The following is a 15,439-nucleotide window of genomic DNA, read 5'->3' as shown; positions in this document are numbered from 1 at the left end:
TTAAACTACTCTAGTTCTGCCCCCCCACCCCTTTTTTGGAGTGTTTCAATTGCCTTTCCTTTTCCAACAGCTGTGACAGCTGTTAAAACAGTCAGTAAAATTAAGTCCCCTCTATAATCCTTTAGTCAACGTTACATTGTAATCAGAGGTTGAGGGAGATTTCCTGTTACAAATGCACTGATTCATTTAAAATTATTAAACTGACATGTATGTCAAAATGAGCAGATACATTTATTGCATGTTAGCTCATTACATATTAGTAATTATTAGTGCTATTGTTTTTGATGAAAGAGCAAAAATTCAAGAGTGCAGCTGGCTTTAAGTTATTGCATTCTTTAACATGTTCTGCCTTAAAATCAAAGCATAACTAGTGATGGTCAGACATATGTCTCTGCACTCTCAAAATGTTCAGACAATTTTTAGCTCAAATCCTCTCTCCCCTCACCCATAACACAAGAACTGCAGAAACTACAACACCTATTTTGAATGTCCCTTTGCTCACATGTGCATATGCAGGTCACAATATATAGTCAAATCACAATTACTATGGATATTAATTATGTGTCAAACTCTGGGGTTTATTAATTGAGACAGGGAAGCAGATATGTTTCTGAATGTTAGTTCTTTCTCTGTGTCCATTCAATCCCACACGCTTCAAGCCCTGCACTCACACAATATATTGGGAGTGTTTTAAGATGGCTTTTAATTGAGTCAAAGAGGAAGAAAAAAATTAGTTTGAATCTTGCACCAGAGCCAAAAAGACATGTGCCCCGATTTCATTGAAATGCATCTACTCTAAGAGGCTTATCTAAACTAATCCTTCAAATTAGCTGTAAGAAGGTACATTCAAGAAAGTTCCTTTGGGGAGGTTGGGGGGGGACAAAGCATCTACGAAAAAAAAAAAAAAAACCAGACAAAAAAACCCACAAAAAAAAGCCCAACCTAACACCCAACTTATCGTCTCTTTACATATTTTATAAAAAAGTGTCACTGTAGTAAAAGCTGTAGAAACTGCATTCTTACATTTCTGAAGCTATCTTGCACTATACATAGTGCACTGATCTATAAACCATATCTGAAAGGGGACCCTCCTCTGTTTATTTTCTGTTATTTACCCCGGAACATCACAGTGGGTTTTCCCTGCGCCCCCTTCCCAAACTGTGCTCCCCCAGCCAGGCTGTTTGCTGCTTCCCGTCTCATTTCAGCACCGTGCGATCGCCGCCATTCCCTTTTCCTGCCTGGCTCAATTCCCCCAGCCCTGCGCTGTGCAGGCAGTAAGGACAGCGAGTGGGCAGCTCCCAGGGGTGCAGGGGCAGCAGGCCGGGGGGGGCAGCAGCCTTGGAACAAAGCCTTGGAAATCTTTTATCTATACACAGGATGACTGGAACCATCACTTACATCAGGGTTATCTCTACATGCTGTCTTTATGCCCTCTGACATCTAATGCATGGTTTTTAAAACAATAGATTAAAGGGGTTGTACTTTTTAAAGGTGCAAGGAACACTCAATTCAACCCTCCCAGTTGAATAAATAACACCACAACAAATACCGACCTCAGAAAAGAATCTCCTTTAAGTCCTGAAAACCAGACAAGGGACTTTCCACATGGGTGTCCTGTCATCCAGAACTAGAAGGGAAGAATTCAATAGAATAAAGAAGTCTATAAGTGTTCTGTCCAAGATCAAGGTGAGATTCTCTCTCTTCTAACATTTCACTGACCTAGGAAGCAAGAATTTGGCACAGAATTAATACCAGAGAAAAATGAGACCAGTGAAAGATCCTGAGCTCAGGAGAACCTGACTGTGCTGGGGAATCAGAGCTTTCCCCCTGGGAAATGAACTGCTCTGAAAGAGTGGGAAGAAACCAGGAACAAAGGCTGAGTTCAAATGCTTCAGAGTAAACAACTCCTTCCTCACCAAAAGGTCTGAGCTACCCTTAACTCATCTCTAGACATCCATGGAAATAAAAGAGCCTGACCTTGAATCCAAGGGAAACAAAGAGAAATTCCATGGCTTTAGCTGGAGCAAGGTTGGGAGCCTTGACATCACGTGATCCCCGTGACATCACAGTTCCCATGTGACATCACACCTCCCATATGACATCACAACCATCACATGACATCACATCTCCCCTATGACATCACACCTCCCCTGTGACACCAGAGCTGACATCTGATCCATCATATGACATCACATCTCTCCTGTGATATCATATCATTCCTGTGACATCCCATCCTCCCCGTGACATCATATCTCCCCTATGATGTCACCTCCTCCCCTGTGACATCACATCCTTCCTGTGACATCATATCTCTCCTGTAATATCATATCAACCCTGCCCTGTGATATCACATCCTCCCTGTGACATCACAGCTCCCCTGTGACATCACATCATCTCAGTGACATCACATCCTTCCTGTGACATCACATCTCCCCTATGACATCACATCCTTCCTGTGACATCACAGCTCCCCTGTGGCATCACATCTCCCATATGACATCACATCCATCATATAACATCACACCTCTCCTGTGATCTCTTATCATCCCTGTGACGTCAAGTCCTCCCCGTGACATCACAGTTCCCTCTGACATCACCCCTCCACTGTGACATCACATCTGCCCTATGGTGTCACATCCATCATATGATATCACACCTCTCCCGTGATATCATATAATCCCTGTGTCGTCCTGTCCTCCTGTGACATCACATTGTCCCTGTGGCATCACATCTCCCCTATGACATCACACCTCCCTGTGGGAAACGACTGGATGGCAGGCCTTGAATTTGAGCAGTTGCAGCTCTGAAGTTGCAGAGGAATGTAAACAACTCTAAGGAAATATTTACTGCAATGCCAGACAGAACAAACGTAATGCAGCTGAGACCAAAGGTCACCAATCCAAATGTGTGTAGTGTCACCAATGAAAGTATGCACAGTGTCTTCTGTGTTACCAATGAAAGTATCTACAGTGTTTTATGTTTGAGACTTTTAACCAATTATGTTGTAGCACAATAGTATACAAAGAGTATAAAAGAAACATTTGAGAGCAATAAAGTAGCCGTGTGCCTTTCCCTGCTATCTGAGTGCATTCTTGGCTGTCGTCCATTGGTGAACCCTGATGCGATTTATTGTGCAGAAGATTTACTGCAAGGAGAATTCCTTGGATAAGACTGCAGACCTTAGAGTGGTGATAGAGAAGATTTATTGCAGAAGATTTGCCACAGACCATAGAGCGGTAGGGAGGGGATTTATTGCCGTGGATCTGAGAGCAGTGACTGTGGACCTCAGAGCAGTGGCGATGGAACCCCAATGTAGCATTTGTCAGCGGACCTTAGAGCTGAAAAGTAAGTCAAGACTTACAGACACCTGGAAAGAAGGTGAGCCATTGGGGAATAAATAATGGAAGCACAGATATCCGTGGAGGAGGAATCTGCTGGCATAGTGCTAACAGAGATACTAGAGAAGCACGGTGTGAGATATCAGAAATGTGTGCTCTGCACCTTATATAGTTGGTGTAAAAGAAATGGGGTAGGATGCTCAGCCAGCATTTGGTACAGACATTTGGGACTCTGCAGGGGGAGTGCTTTTTAATGCAGCCACTGAGTCTCTTAAGCAGGCTGCCAGCATCCTGAAACTGTGGCGAACTGTCTTTAAAACTTTAAAAGATCATGCTTCTAAAAAATCACCACACTTCAAGTCAGAAAATAAAGAAAAACCCAGCAAATCACCCTCAGAGACAGTAAAAAGAGAAAGGCCACCCCTCCTCGCCGCTGATAGGAGACTTTTCGGCCATGCAGTCGCCCTGCTGGAAGGGGTAGCACATCGCTGCCCAGCGTGCACTGCACCGATCGAACAGTGCGAGTTCCAATCGTGGCCGCTGCCACCCCGCGCGGAGCTGTGGTGCAGACGAACACCAGAGAGCCACTCCGGCTGCTGGAGAATCCTAAGGGCGCGGCGGAGCAGAGCTGGCAGCGCCGCACGGGTAGGGCCGGAGTGCCCGGGAGCCGGCGAGAGGACAGCCCGGCAGCAGCAATGCAAGAAAAACCAGGAACGGAGCAGCCCCAGAGGGAAACAAGAACAGAGCAACCCCGGAAAAGTGCCACTTCTCGTTGACAGGAGAGGCAGGCTAGAGAACTGCCTTCCCATATCTCTGTTAACTCTTCTGTTAATTGCGTTGTGTGTCCAATGTCGCCGTGAGCTCACAGTGTTGCTGACGGTACCGTGCTGGCGTGTGTGTGTGTTGGGGGCTGTGTGTGTGTGGAGAAGCGACCATAAGTTTGTTAGTCACTGTTGAACCCCAGAGATGAGAGTCCGGGAGACTCTCCTCCCGTTAGAGCGTCTCAGGTGAACACAAGAGCATAGAAATTCACTTTAGGGTTATTCCAACTGCTGCCTGAGCCCGGCGTGCCGGGGGAAGGCAGCGCCGGCAGCCAGGGCAGGAGGCGGCGGAGCGGCAGAGGGACCCCAGCGACAGAGGCGGCGGCGGAGCGGGCGGCAGCGCCGGGAGCTGCTTCTGCAGAGCCGGCCAGACTTGTGCCCGGGTCCCCAGGAGTTCCACGGCGTGCGGGGCGGCCCGGGGAACAGCAGAGCGACGGCGAGCTCGGCGGGGACTGCGGCAGCAAGAAAAGAAACGAAAAGTAGCTCCAGCCTTTTCTCTCTTCCTCCCCGCCCCGCGGGGAAGGGGGACAGGGGGGAGAGTGAGTAAGAAGGGCAGGAGAGGCTGCAGTCAGAAAGAGAAACAAAAGAGTCTTCTTTCCCTTTTCTGTTACTCTTGGGGAATAAGTATTTAAAACAAACAAGTACACACCTTTCCATAGTTCTTGTTTCCATCTTTAACTCCTGCCGTTTCGAAATTAGGGAGAGACCGGGGATTTGCCCCGCAGAAACCAAGCATGTAAGTGGTTGAGAAAAGAAAGCAAAATCTCTCTCTTTAGTCCTTCTAATCACTTGGAGATAACTTAAAACCAAAGAATTGCGTTTAACTGCAAGCTAGTATGCAGACAGTTTTAGGGAGTTTTTCCGGGAAATGAGGCTTTGTACAAAAGTTTTAGTGAAACGCCTTCTTGATGTATTGTACCCCTATAAAAACCTTCTGCCAAAACTTTGTATTCAGAAAAAAAAAACCAAACAAACAGGGTTTTGACAAAAAGGATAAAAAGCCCTATTGCAAAACTTGGCCTTTGCCTTAGCAGAGAAAGAGATCAGGTGTTAGTAGCTCACACAATAGAGATAGTTTGTTGCCTAGGAACCGAGTGGGAGGCTTAAACCTCCTCTGGCCGAACTCAAAAGTTTAAATTACCAGTGTCTCGGGGCTGGGGGTGGGGTGTAGAACCCCCCTGCTTTCTAAAAACTACAACTTTGCAAATAAGATCAATGGAAAGCCAGCAGGCTGAGGATTTCCTTAACTCTTAGATAAAACATCTTTCTATCTCCCTGTTATAAACTGAGAAGTGACCGTGACAGTGGAGTGACCCTGTCAGGTTCTGTGTGTACTTTGCTCAGGGTTTCTCTAGACCCTCAGTCTGCAGGAGTGGGGGAACTGTCTTCTTGAAGCACCCCCACAGCTGGTGCTGTGAATACAAGTGGTTAAAGCCAGAGGCCTTCCCCTGGGTTGGCATTATGCTGATCACATCTTTAGAATTGTGTTTAAAAAGTTTACTCAGCTGATTTTTACATGATCTTACAACTAGTTATTTGCTCTCCTTTGTGCTGCTTATGTTGTGAATTTTGTTCTCTTACCAGAATTTCATAGACAAAAAACCCTAAAAATACAAGCAGATAATATGGATCACATCTAAAGAACCAGCTGTAAGCTGGAATCTGGCCTTCTCCATCCATTATAATTTTGGAAAAAGAGAGAAAACAAAACTAAATCTTTAATTTGATCCCAAGTGCAAAAAATGTATAGTCTGTATTGAAAAGACCTGAGATGCACCTGATGTTGTAATTAATATGACTAGTAATACCTTTAATATGCCTTCAAGTGATCCTTATTCGTTTAGTTATATCACAAATCAAAAAGTATTCACTCTCAATCTATCATTAGTAATTCTCATGAATAAGAGGAGCCAATCTGTGGCTCTGGTGAGCCAAGCCCGAGACTGAGAAGATGATGCAGAACACAGTAAATGACAGAAACTGTTCTAATTGCTTTTGTCATCTTTGTATTAATCACAACAATAACTACAGCCATGCATTGGCCATTCAATGCAGGCCATGCATCTTGAAGAACAAAATGCATTGGTTTTTTCTTTCTTATATAGCAGGCCTCTTGCCCTAATAGATCCCTGAATCTACTATTCCAGAGTTAAGAAAGTCTCTGTCACCAACAATGTGTTTTGACTCATTCTTTCTGTATGTGGTGTTGTATTGCTGGTGGGCGAGGATCAGAGTTAGAGTCAAAACTTGCATTTTTCTCCAGTATAGAGGGTTATAATATAATTGAATTTGTATTATGAATTAGCTAAAATTTGAAAAACAAACTCAAAATTCTGTATCATATCCAGACTGGAAAGGCTTTGAAAGGGTGGATTGCTTGTATAGTTTGAATAGTGCTGTCAGGTTACCAGACAATACTATAGTTATTGATATTATGTTTTATTGTCTTTCATGAAGATGGGTGTTGTTTATATATGTTTTGTCCCAGTGGTTTTATAGCAAGTGGCAAGGATTGTTTTGAATCTCTCTCTCTCCTCTCTACCTACTGCAACATGTGAAGGAAACCTCTTAGTTTGCGAGTCCACACAAGATTATAAATAACAGTGCATGGGGTGCTGGGCCTCATGGAAGAAGGGCCCTGTGCTGAAATGCAAAGAAAGTGTCTAGTCCCCCCATAGGCCCCAGCTCGCATCATGCCTGCAATCTTCTAATAGACTGCTAACTTCATAGCATGGTGGTTGGTTTAAGCAGCTCTCCTGCGACATCACAGCTCCCCTGTGACATCACATCTTTCCTGTGTGATCACATCTCCCTCATGATGTCACAGTCATCACATGACATCACATCTCTCCTGTGATATCACATCCTCCCCTGTGACATCACAGCTCTCATGTGACATCACATCTCCCCATGACATCACATCTTCCCCTTGATATCACAGCTCCCCTCTGACATCACACCTCCATTGTGACATCACATCTCCCCAATGACGTCACAACCATCATATGACATCACACCTCTCCTTTGATATCACATCCTCCCCTCTGACATCAAATCCTCCCTGTGACATCAAATCCTCCCTGTGACATCACATCCTTCCTGTGACATCACATCCTCCCTATGATGTCACATCATCCCTATGATGTCACATCCATCATATGACATCACATCCTTTCTGTGACATCACATCTCTATGACTTCACATCCATCATATGACATCACACCTCTCCTGTGATATCACATCCTCCCCTGTGACATCACATCATCCCTGAGACATCACACCTCCCCATGATATCACAGCTCCCCTGTGACATCACAGCCAGTCACATCCAGATCCATCCCAAGGCTGGGGGGGTGTGTGAGACAGGCAGAACCACAAATGCCTGCACAGCCCAGAGCAGTCAGTGTGGGGCTGTGCTTGCTGCTGCAGAGACCCCTGGGGAACAAACCCAGCGAGTAGTTTTGGGGGGAGGGTGTCCCTAAGGAGGACACTTGCCTTATTATTGCTTATTATTTGTAATATCTTACAGATCTATCACACAACACCTAAGGATGGATTCTATAGAATATGTGCCATAGATATTTGGGTTGGGTCTGGCTGAGCTGCAGTTCAGTTCCCCACAGCAGCCCTCCCAGGGCTGGGCTTGGCATTGGCAGCTGGAAGGGGGTTGAGAACACCCCAGTGTTTTGGCCACTGCTGAGCACAGCACCAACACTGGGACATTCCTTCCTTAGCTGAGGGCAAGAGCCTGGCAGGGGACCCAAGTAGGCCAGCTGAGCCCAACTGACCCAAGGGACATTGCAGCCCATGGGAGGTCAGCTCAGCTCTAAAAGCTGAGGCAGGGAGCAGGAGGGGGGCATTCATTGTCTGATGGCTGCCTGCTGAGGAACCGTCCCGCGGACCCAAGCCCTGCTCCTCGGGAGTGGCCGACCATGGCTGCTCATGGGAAGCAGAGAACAAACCCTGCTGTCTTTGGCTTCTGTGTGACCAAGCTTTGTTCTGCTTTTTGCTTTGAATAAACTGCCTTATCCCAACCCACTATTTTGTTTTTCCCACCTTACTCTCTCCCATGTCCCGCTGGGAAGGGGAGTGATAGAGCGGCTGGGAGGGCACCTGGTGTCCAGCCAAAGTCAACCCATCACACACCTGAACACTTCCAGAGACTCCACCACCTCCCTGGGCTACTTGATCCAATGCCTCAACACTCTCTCAGTGGAAAAAGGGTTCTTTAACATCTAATATGAACATTGTCCAACGCAATTTAAGGCCGTTTCCTCTCTTCCTGTCACTAAAGGCTTTGCAGAAGAGACCGACCCCCACACCCACTAAAACCTCCTTTCAGGTCATTGCAGAGAGCAGTGAGGTCCCCCCTGAGCCTCCCCTTCTCCACACTCAACAAGCCCAGTTCCCTCAGCCATCCCTCAGCAGACATGTTTTCCAGAGCCTTCCCCAGCTCCGTTCCCTTCTCTGGACACGCTCCAGCCCCTCAAGGGCCTTTTGGCACTGAGGGGCCAGAACTGGACACAGCACTCCAGGTGGGGCCTCCCCAGTGCCCAGCACACAGGGGCAATCAGTTCTCTGCTCCTGCTGGCCACACTCTTCTCCACAAAGGCCACGATGCCCTTGGCCTTCTTGCCCCCCTGGGCACACTCTGCCTCATATCCAGTCTCTGTCAAGCAGCACCCCCAAGTCCCTTCCTGCTGAGCAGCTCTCCAGCCCCTCTGCCCCCAGCCTGGAGCGTTCCAGGGGGTTGTTGGGAGCCAAGAGCAGGCCCTGACACTTGGCCTTATTGATCCAGCCTGTCCAGATCCCTCTGCAGATCCTTCTTGCCCTCCAGCACATCCACACTCACACCCAGCTGGGTGCTGTCCATGACTGTACTGAGGGCACTGGACGGCCACAATTAGGTCACCCCAAAGCCTTCCCTTCTCCAGCCTCAACAATCCCAATTCTCTCAGCTTTTCCTCACAGAGAGATTTCAATAGACCTCAAGTGGCTGAAGCCTTGGGTTTGGCCATCAGGCCTTGTCCTTCACTGCTGTGGTCTTTTAATAGAGCAACAGAGAATTGCAGCAAAAAACTGAAGAGAAAAACATTGTAAAATTGTTTCAGAATTGTTGCCTTGAACCTTTGGTCGAGGTTGGGAATGGTTTGTCTCCCTTGGCAGGGAGGGTCAGTACTCTTTGTCATTCTGACATGAGTGCCCAGGTCCCTGATTTTATCGTGGCCAAAATACTGGGCTTGGAAACCAAAGCAGGAGCTGGTAGGTAACAGCAGCTTGAAAAATGGGCTGATGCCTAATTGATGTGGCAGAAGGAATGAAAGACTCATGACAGCTAAGAAAAAAATTGGGCTTTTCAGTGTCCACCTCAGGTTAGGATCACTGCCTGTGTCTTAGTGGAGGAAGATGTTTTTGTAACTTTATTGAAACTTGTTAGTAAAATGTGCCTGAATTCCTAAGGAAACAACCACTGTGAAATCTTTTAAACCAAATGTAGATTTCCAAAGTGTAGAAGTTGCTATTAATATTTTGGCCATTCCTGTGGCATCTTTTTGGTGTATGAATGACTTTGAGAACAAGAACGTGTTCTTAATTATCAGGTCTGTTTACTGCTAATTATTTTACAAGGTTGAGAGAAGAGTTTAAGATGAAAGTTGTGGGGTTACTTGCAAAGTTTTTGGTACAACCAATGCAGCTGAACCTGGTGGGGAAATTTGCCCTTAAATTGGTTTTGGCAGATCTCATGAGTGTCTAAGGCAGAGGCCAAGCCAACTGGAAAGAGCCTTTCAAGGGTGACTAAGATGTAACTAAATTACCTTTTTGAGAGGTGGGGAAAGCTGATGTCAGGAACTAAATTTCCTTATGTTAAGCTTAGTAAAAATATATTAACATAAAAAAATTAAAATTATTTTAATGGTCTTATTTATGGGTTTTTCACTGTGCTTATGTTAGTACTTCTGAGTGTTTGATTGTCACAATAATGGACAGCTTCGTGGTGTTTTGTTTTTTTTATTTTTCATGTTTTGATACTTTGGTCAAGGCATTAACATTAAAAATCATTCAAAATTTTAATTCATCTTCAAACACCAAAATAGATTTGAAATGAGGGTAATGAGAACAGTGGAGGGAAAAAAAAAACCCGAGCCCAAAACCAAAACAACCCCAAAAACTGTTCATTTTTCCATTGTATTTTAAACAAGGAAGTCTGTAGAGCAGCAGAAAACAGGAGACATGGGCAGGTGTGAAAGTCAGACTGGGGCTTGTTGCACTGGTTCCAGTGCTCTTTGCTTCAGTGTAACTGGTCATTTTGAGATGAGACTGGGGAAACTGGGCTGCCAGGGCAGAGACCACTGGCTGGCCCCACTGGTTTTTGCTGGGCAGTGGGTAATTTCTGCCTCACTTGTCAGAATCAGCCTACGGTTATCAGGGAATGGGGTAGTGGTGAATTTGGCTTTCAGACTAAAATGAGGTTAAACTTACACATATTCAAAAGAATAAATTGATGTTGGAGTGCAGATACTCAAAATCCTGAAGACCTTTTGAAACCTTTTTTGCGTGTCAGTCCTACGGCCGAAGCTCTTCCTGCAGTTGGGGCACTGGTAGGGCTTCCCTTACTGGTGGGTCCGTTGGTGTTTGGTCAACTTAGAGTTTCGGATGAAGCTCTTCCCACACTCCCCACACTTGTAGGGCCTCTCCCCGCTGTGGATGTGCCGGTGGGTGAGGAGGGTGGAGTTCTGCTTGAAGCCCTTCCCGCAGTCGGTGCAGCGGAAGGGCCTCTCATCTGTGTGCGTCCGCTCATGTCTGAGGAGATGAGAGCTGGTCTGAAACCTCTTCCCACATTCCCCACACGTGTAGGGCCGCTCCCCAGTATGTATGCGCTGGTGGGTGAGGAGGTTGGAGCTGTAGTTGAAGCTCTTCCCACATTCCCAACACGTGTAGGGCCGTTCCTCAGTGTGGATGTGCTGGTGGGAGTGCAGGGTGGAGCTGTGTCTGAAACTCTTCCCACATTCCCCACACGTGTAGGGACGTTCTCCAGTGTGGATGCGCTGGTGGGTGAGGAGGTTGGAGTTCCAGTTGAAGCTCTTTCCACATTCCCCACACGTGTAGGGCCGTTCCCCACTGTGGATGCGCTGGTGGATGCGTTGAGTGAACCTGTCACTGAAGCCCTTCCCACATTCCCTACATGTGTAGGGCCATTCCCCACTGTGGATGCGCTGATGTTGGATAAGCTTGGAGCTTTGCCTGAAGCTCTTCCCACATTCCCCACATGTGTAGGGACGTTCCCCAGTGTGGATGTGCTGGTGGGTGAGGAGGGTGGTGCTCCTCCTAAAGCTCTTCCCACATTCCAAGCACCTGAAGGGCTTTTCCCTGCTGGGAGGCTGATCAGGGACCACCAGCTCAGAGCTCCGCCTCAAGCTCCGGCCGCCTTCCTGGCACAGGCTGGCTCTTTCCTCCTCAGAGCACCCTGGGATGGCTTTGGAGCCCCTCCTGCGGGGGGATCTCCGGCCCTTTCCCTCCCCGCTGCCTTCCTGCGCCGGGGAGCCCTTCAAAACGGCCTCTCCCACCAGGGTCTCACGGGGGGATTTGTCCTCCGGGCTCTCCGTCCTCAGCTCGGGGCCTGGGGCAGGAAGCAAGAAGGACAGGGAGGGGATTTGCCTCCGGCCCACAGGGAAGGCCAAGGACATCCCCCCAACTCCGGCCCCGGCAGGACGGCGGCGCCAGCGGGGTTATCCTGCAGCCGGGGCCATGCTCGGCTGACAGAGCCAGCACAACACCCGCCCAAAGGGACACTGACTTCCTCCTCACCTGCCTGGGGGGCCCAAGGCATCTTCCTCTTCCTCGCAGCCTCCTCCTCCATCCGCCCAAGCTTTGGGAAGGACAAATCCTGATGGGGGGAAAACAAGGGCTGAGCATGTTGGCTTGGGGGTTCCTCCTGCCCAAGTCCATCTCTAGAACTCACTGGGCATCCTGTGTCCATAAAAACCTCCAAAACACCAAGATTCAGCCCAGAAAAACCCAAACCACCAGGATTCAGGCAAACAACCTCTCAGAAATAGCAAGATGAAGCCCCCCCCCAGACTGCAAAAAGTTGAGATTCAGGAAAAAAATACTCAAGAATATGAAAATTCTGTCTAAAAAAGCGCTCCCAAGACTTCCCCCATTGTGGTCTCTGCCCTCTGTGGTTCAGAGGGTCTGCCCTGTCTGGGATGCTGGGGGTCCCACTTTGGGATGCTGGCAGTATTGGGGGTCCCAAGGGTCCCTTCTGCTCTGACTTTCACCTTCAGGGTGCGGCGTTCCCAGACCTTCCCCCTCTCCAGGTTCCCCACTTTGTTGTCCCGGGGATCCCAGGGGTCCCCACTGTCCAGGCTTCCCCTTCTCTGCCCCCCCTCCTCCCCATTTCTGGACCTTGCCTTTCCAAGGATACCAGGGATCCCCACTGTCTTACTGTGCTGCTCTGAACCAGCAGAGCAGCTGGAGAACAGATGGTGGTAAAGTGTAGTCAGTGCCAACTGTTTTAAGGTTCTTTGGCCCAAAGAAATGTCTGTGCCCTGAGAATAGGGTTGACACGTGGGAGGCTGCTCCAGGAGTCTGCAAGAGGCCTCGTGCTCTGCTCAGCCCCAGCACTGCCTGGTACCAACACCCCCGGCTGCCCCCGGCCCTGGGCAGCTCTGCTGCCACAGGCTGTGCCCTCACCGTGGCCCTGCAATGGCCCTGCCTGTCCCTCACCCGTGGCCCTGCCCGTGGCCCTGTCCCTTGGCTCTCTCTCTGCCAGCTCAGTGTGGGGCACACGGGCTGGGGGTCCCTCCCAAGCTCCCCGGGCAGCCGGCGTTGGCTGGGGGGATGTGAGGGCTGGGCCTGCTCAGCACAGCCCCGGCCTCGTGCCCAGCGCCTCTTTCCTGACCCACACAAGACCTTCCCGGCCCCCCCAGGGCTCCCCTGATGCTGCCTCTGCTCCTGGTCCTGCCTTTGCTGCTCCCTTGGCTGGGGCAGCGGCTGCAGGGGGGGGATGGCAGCAGCTTCAGCTCCACGGCACTTCCTGGGGGGAGCTCAGCCCGGGGGGGACGGGCAAGGACCTGATGGGGATGGACAGGGGCCCAGCAAGGACAGCCAGGGCCTGCAGGGGAAGGCACAGGGACAACCTGGACCCCCACACTGCCACGGCTGTCTCTGCTCCTCCTTGCAGGCTCCGTGGCCAGGCACAGTTTGTGTTCCTGGGTGCCCACCATCTCAGCACTTGGAGACCCTCAAATCAGCGCCCGCAGCTCTGCAGCAAAGCCCCAGCTCACCTGGCACACAGGGGATGGACACAGCACCTGCTCGGGGATGGGCACTCACAGCTTTGTCTTCTTCCCCACCACAGGGCTCTCCTTCCTCAGCAGCACCTCTGCCTTGCACTTATTCTCAGCCTCACCTCAGGGACAGCTCTGGGCTCACCTCCGCGCCACTTCTCAGCCTCACCTCAGGGCCTGGGCTCAAGGACAGGAACCTGCAGGGAGGGGACATCATGTGCAAGCTCAGGGCTGCCTGCTTGCACTGGCCTCTGGGCTTCCTCCTCCTTCTACAACCAGTCCACAACTTAGCCTGCTTTTCTAACATCACACTGCTCACACTCTGCCTCCTCTTCAGCTGCCTGTCCATCCACACTCCCAGCTCCCTTTCTGCCTGCCTGCTCTCCAGACACTCTGGCCCCAGCCCGGGGGGCTGACGGGGCTTCTTGTGCCCAAAGGGCAGGACCCGGCCCTTGGCCTGCTGGAACCTCATCCCCTTGCAATCAGCCCATGGATCCAGCTGGGCCAGGTCCCTCTGCAGAGCCCTCCTGCCTTCCAGCACATCAACACACCCCCAGCTTGGGGTCACCTGCACATTTGCTGATGAAATGCCTGGTTCTGCAGCAGCTGCAGATGCTCAAGGGGCAGCAGGACCAAGTCAGGGGCCTGGGAGGGTCTAGGGGGCTTTGGGGTGTGGGAGGGCCCTGGGGGAGCTGGGGAGGGGATTGGGGGATTGGGGGGACAGACCAGGACAGACCAGCACAAACCAGTGCAGACCAGTACCTCACTGCTCCCCAGATCTCTCCTGGAGCTGGGCCACATTGTCCTGGGACACCTGAGACGCCCCCAATGCCCTCCCAGTACAGCCCAGTGCCCCCAGTACAGCCCACTGTGTTCCTGTCCCAGGGTGCCAGGTGATCCCTCCTTGGGGGGGGTTGGAGGCATTTCAGAGGGAGCTGGGGGAGCTTTGGGGGGATCAGGGAGAGGGGTTGGATGGGGAGTTGGAGGGTTTTGGGGGGCTTTAGGTGCATTTAGGGAAGTTAAAAGCGGTGTTGGGAGGGCAAAGGGATCTGTAGGGGGAGGGGACTGAAAGGAAAATGGAGGTTAGGGGACATTTGGGTGGGGTTAATAATGTCTGCGGGTAAAGAGGAGGGGCAGCAGCACGCTCAGATGAGTCCTGAGACCCCCCTGGTGTCCCCAAGACAGTCTTGGTGTCCCTAATTTCCTCCCTTAAGACCTCAAGACTCCCCTGGTGTCTCCAATGTCCCCAGGGCCTCCAGATCACCCCAATTCCCCTCTTGACACCCCCAATTCCACTGCCCACAAAGCCCTTCCCACTCTCCCCAGTGTACCCAAACCCCATCCCTGATGTCCCCAACTCTCCATCTCACCCCAGGAGCCCCCACTGGACCCTCTGACCCCAAAAACGCCCCCCACACACACACTCACAGAAAGGCCAAGGGCATCTGGGGACACGGGGAAAGCTGGGGGGCTTTCGGGGATTACTGGGGGATACTGGGACACACTGGGGGGAAACAGGGGGCACTAGGAGGGACTGGGGGGTTACTGAGGGATGCTGGAAGAGCACTGGGAAGGACTGGGAAGTTACTGGGGGATTACCAGGACACACGAGGTGACACTCAGAAGTTACTGGGCCATACTGGGGGTTACAGGGTGCTCACTGGAGAATCACTGGGCCATACTGGGGGCAGTGGGAGGTCACTGGAACACACTGGCTGGTCACTGAGGGGGTTACTGGGCTGAACTGAGGGTCACTGGGAGGTCACTGGTCTATACTGGGGGCACTGGGATCTCCTTACCCGGATGTGGTACATCTCCCGCCCAGACTTTGGGGGGCACCCCCAGGACCCCTCCCCTGGGGGCTGGGGACCCCCGGAACACACTGCTAGGCTTTAGGGGACCCTCGGGACCCCCTCCCTGTGACGTCTCTGTGTGCTGAGTGTTGGGGGTCTCTGGGGTTCGGGGGGGGTCACTGGGATCCCCTTTCCC

The 15,439-nt window shown here is 50.5% G+C and overlaps 1 protein-coding gene and 1 long non-coding RNA gene across 2 annotated transcripts in view; both read right to left on the bottom strand.

Moving 5' to 3' along the window:
* Nucleotides 1–15,439, bottom strand: part of LOC135405703 (uncharacterized) — a 553,771-nt gene that overhangs the window by 389,766 nt on the left and 148,566 nt on the right. The window lies entirely within an intron of this gene.
* On the bottom strand, nt 10,146–11,922 carry LOC135405356 (zinc finger protein 239-like). Its single transcript, XM_064640043.1, has one exon. The coding sequence runs from the start codon at nt 11,843–11,845 to the stop codon at nt 10,772–10,774; it is 1,074 nt and encodes a 357-aa protein (XP_064496113.1). The 5' UTR covers nt 11,846–11,922; the 3' UTR covers nt 10,146–10,771.

The sequence above is a fragment of the Pseudopipra pipra genome, chromosome W, assembly GCF_036250125.1.
Source record: "Pseudopipra pipra isolate bDixPip1 chromosome W, bDixPip1.hap1, whole genome shotgun sequence".
Classification (NCBI taxonomy): Eukaryota; Metazoa; Chordata; class Aves; order Passeriformes; family Pipridae; genus Pseudopipra; species Pseudopipra pipra.
Note: the sequence above shows the minus strand (reverse complement) of the source record. Positions and strands in the feature narration are given on the sequence as shown.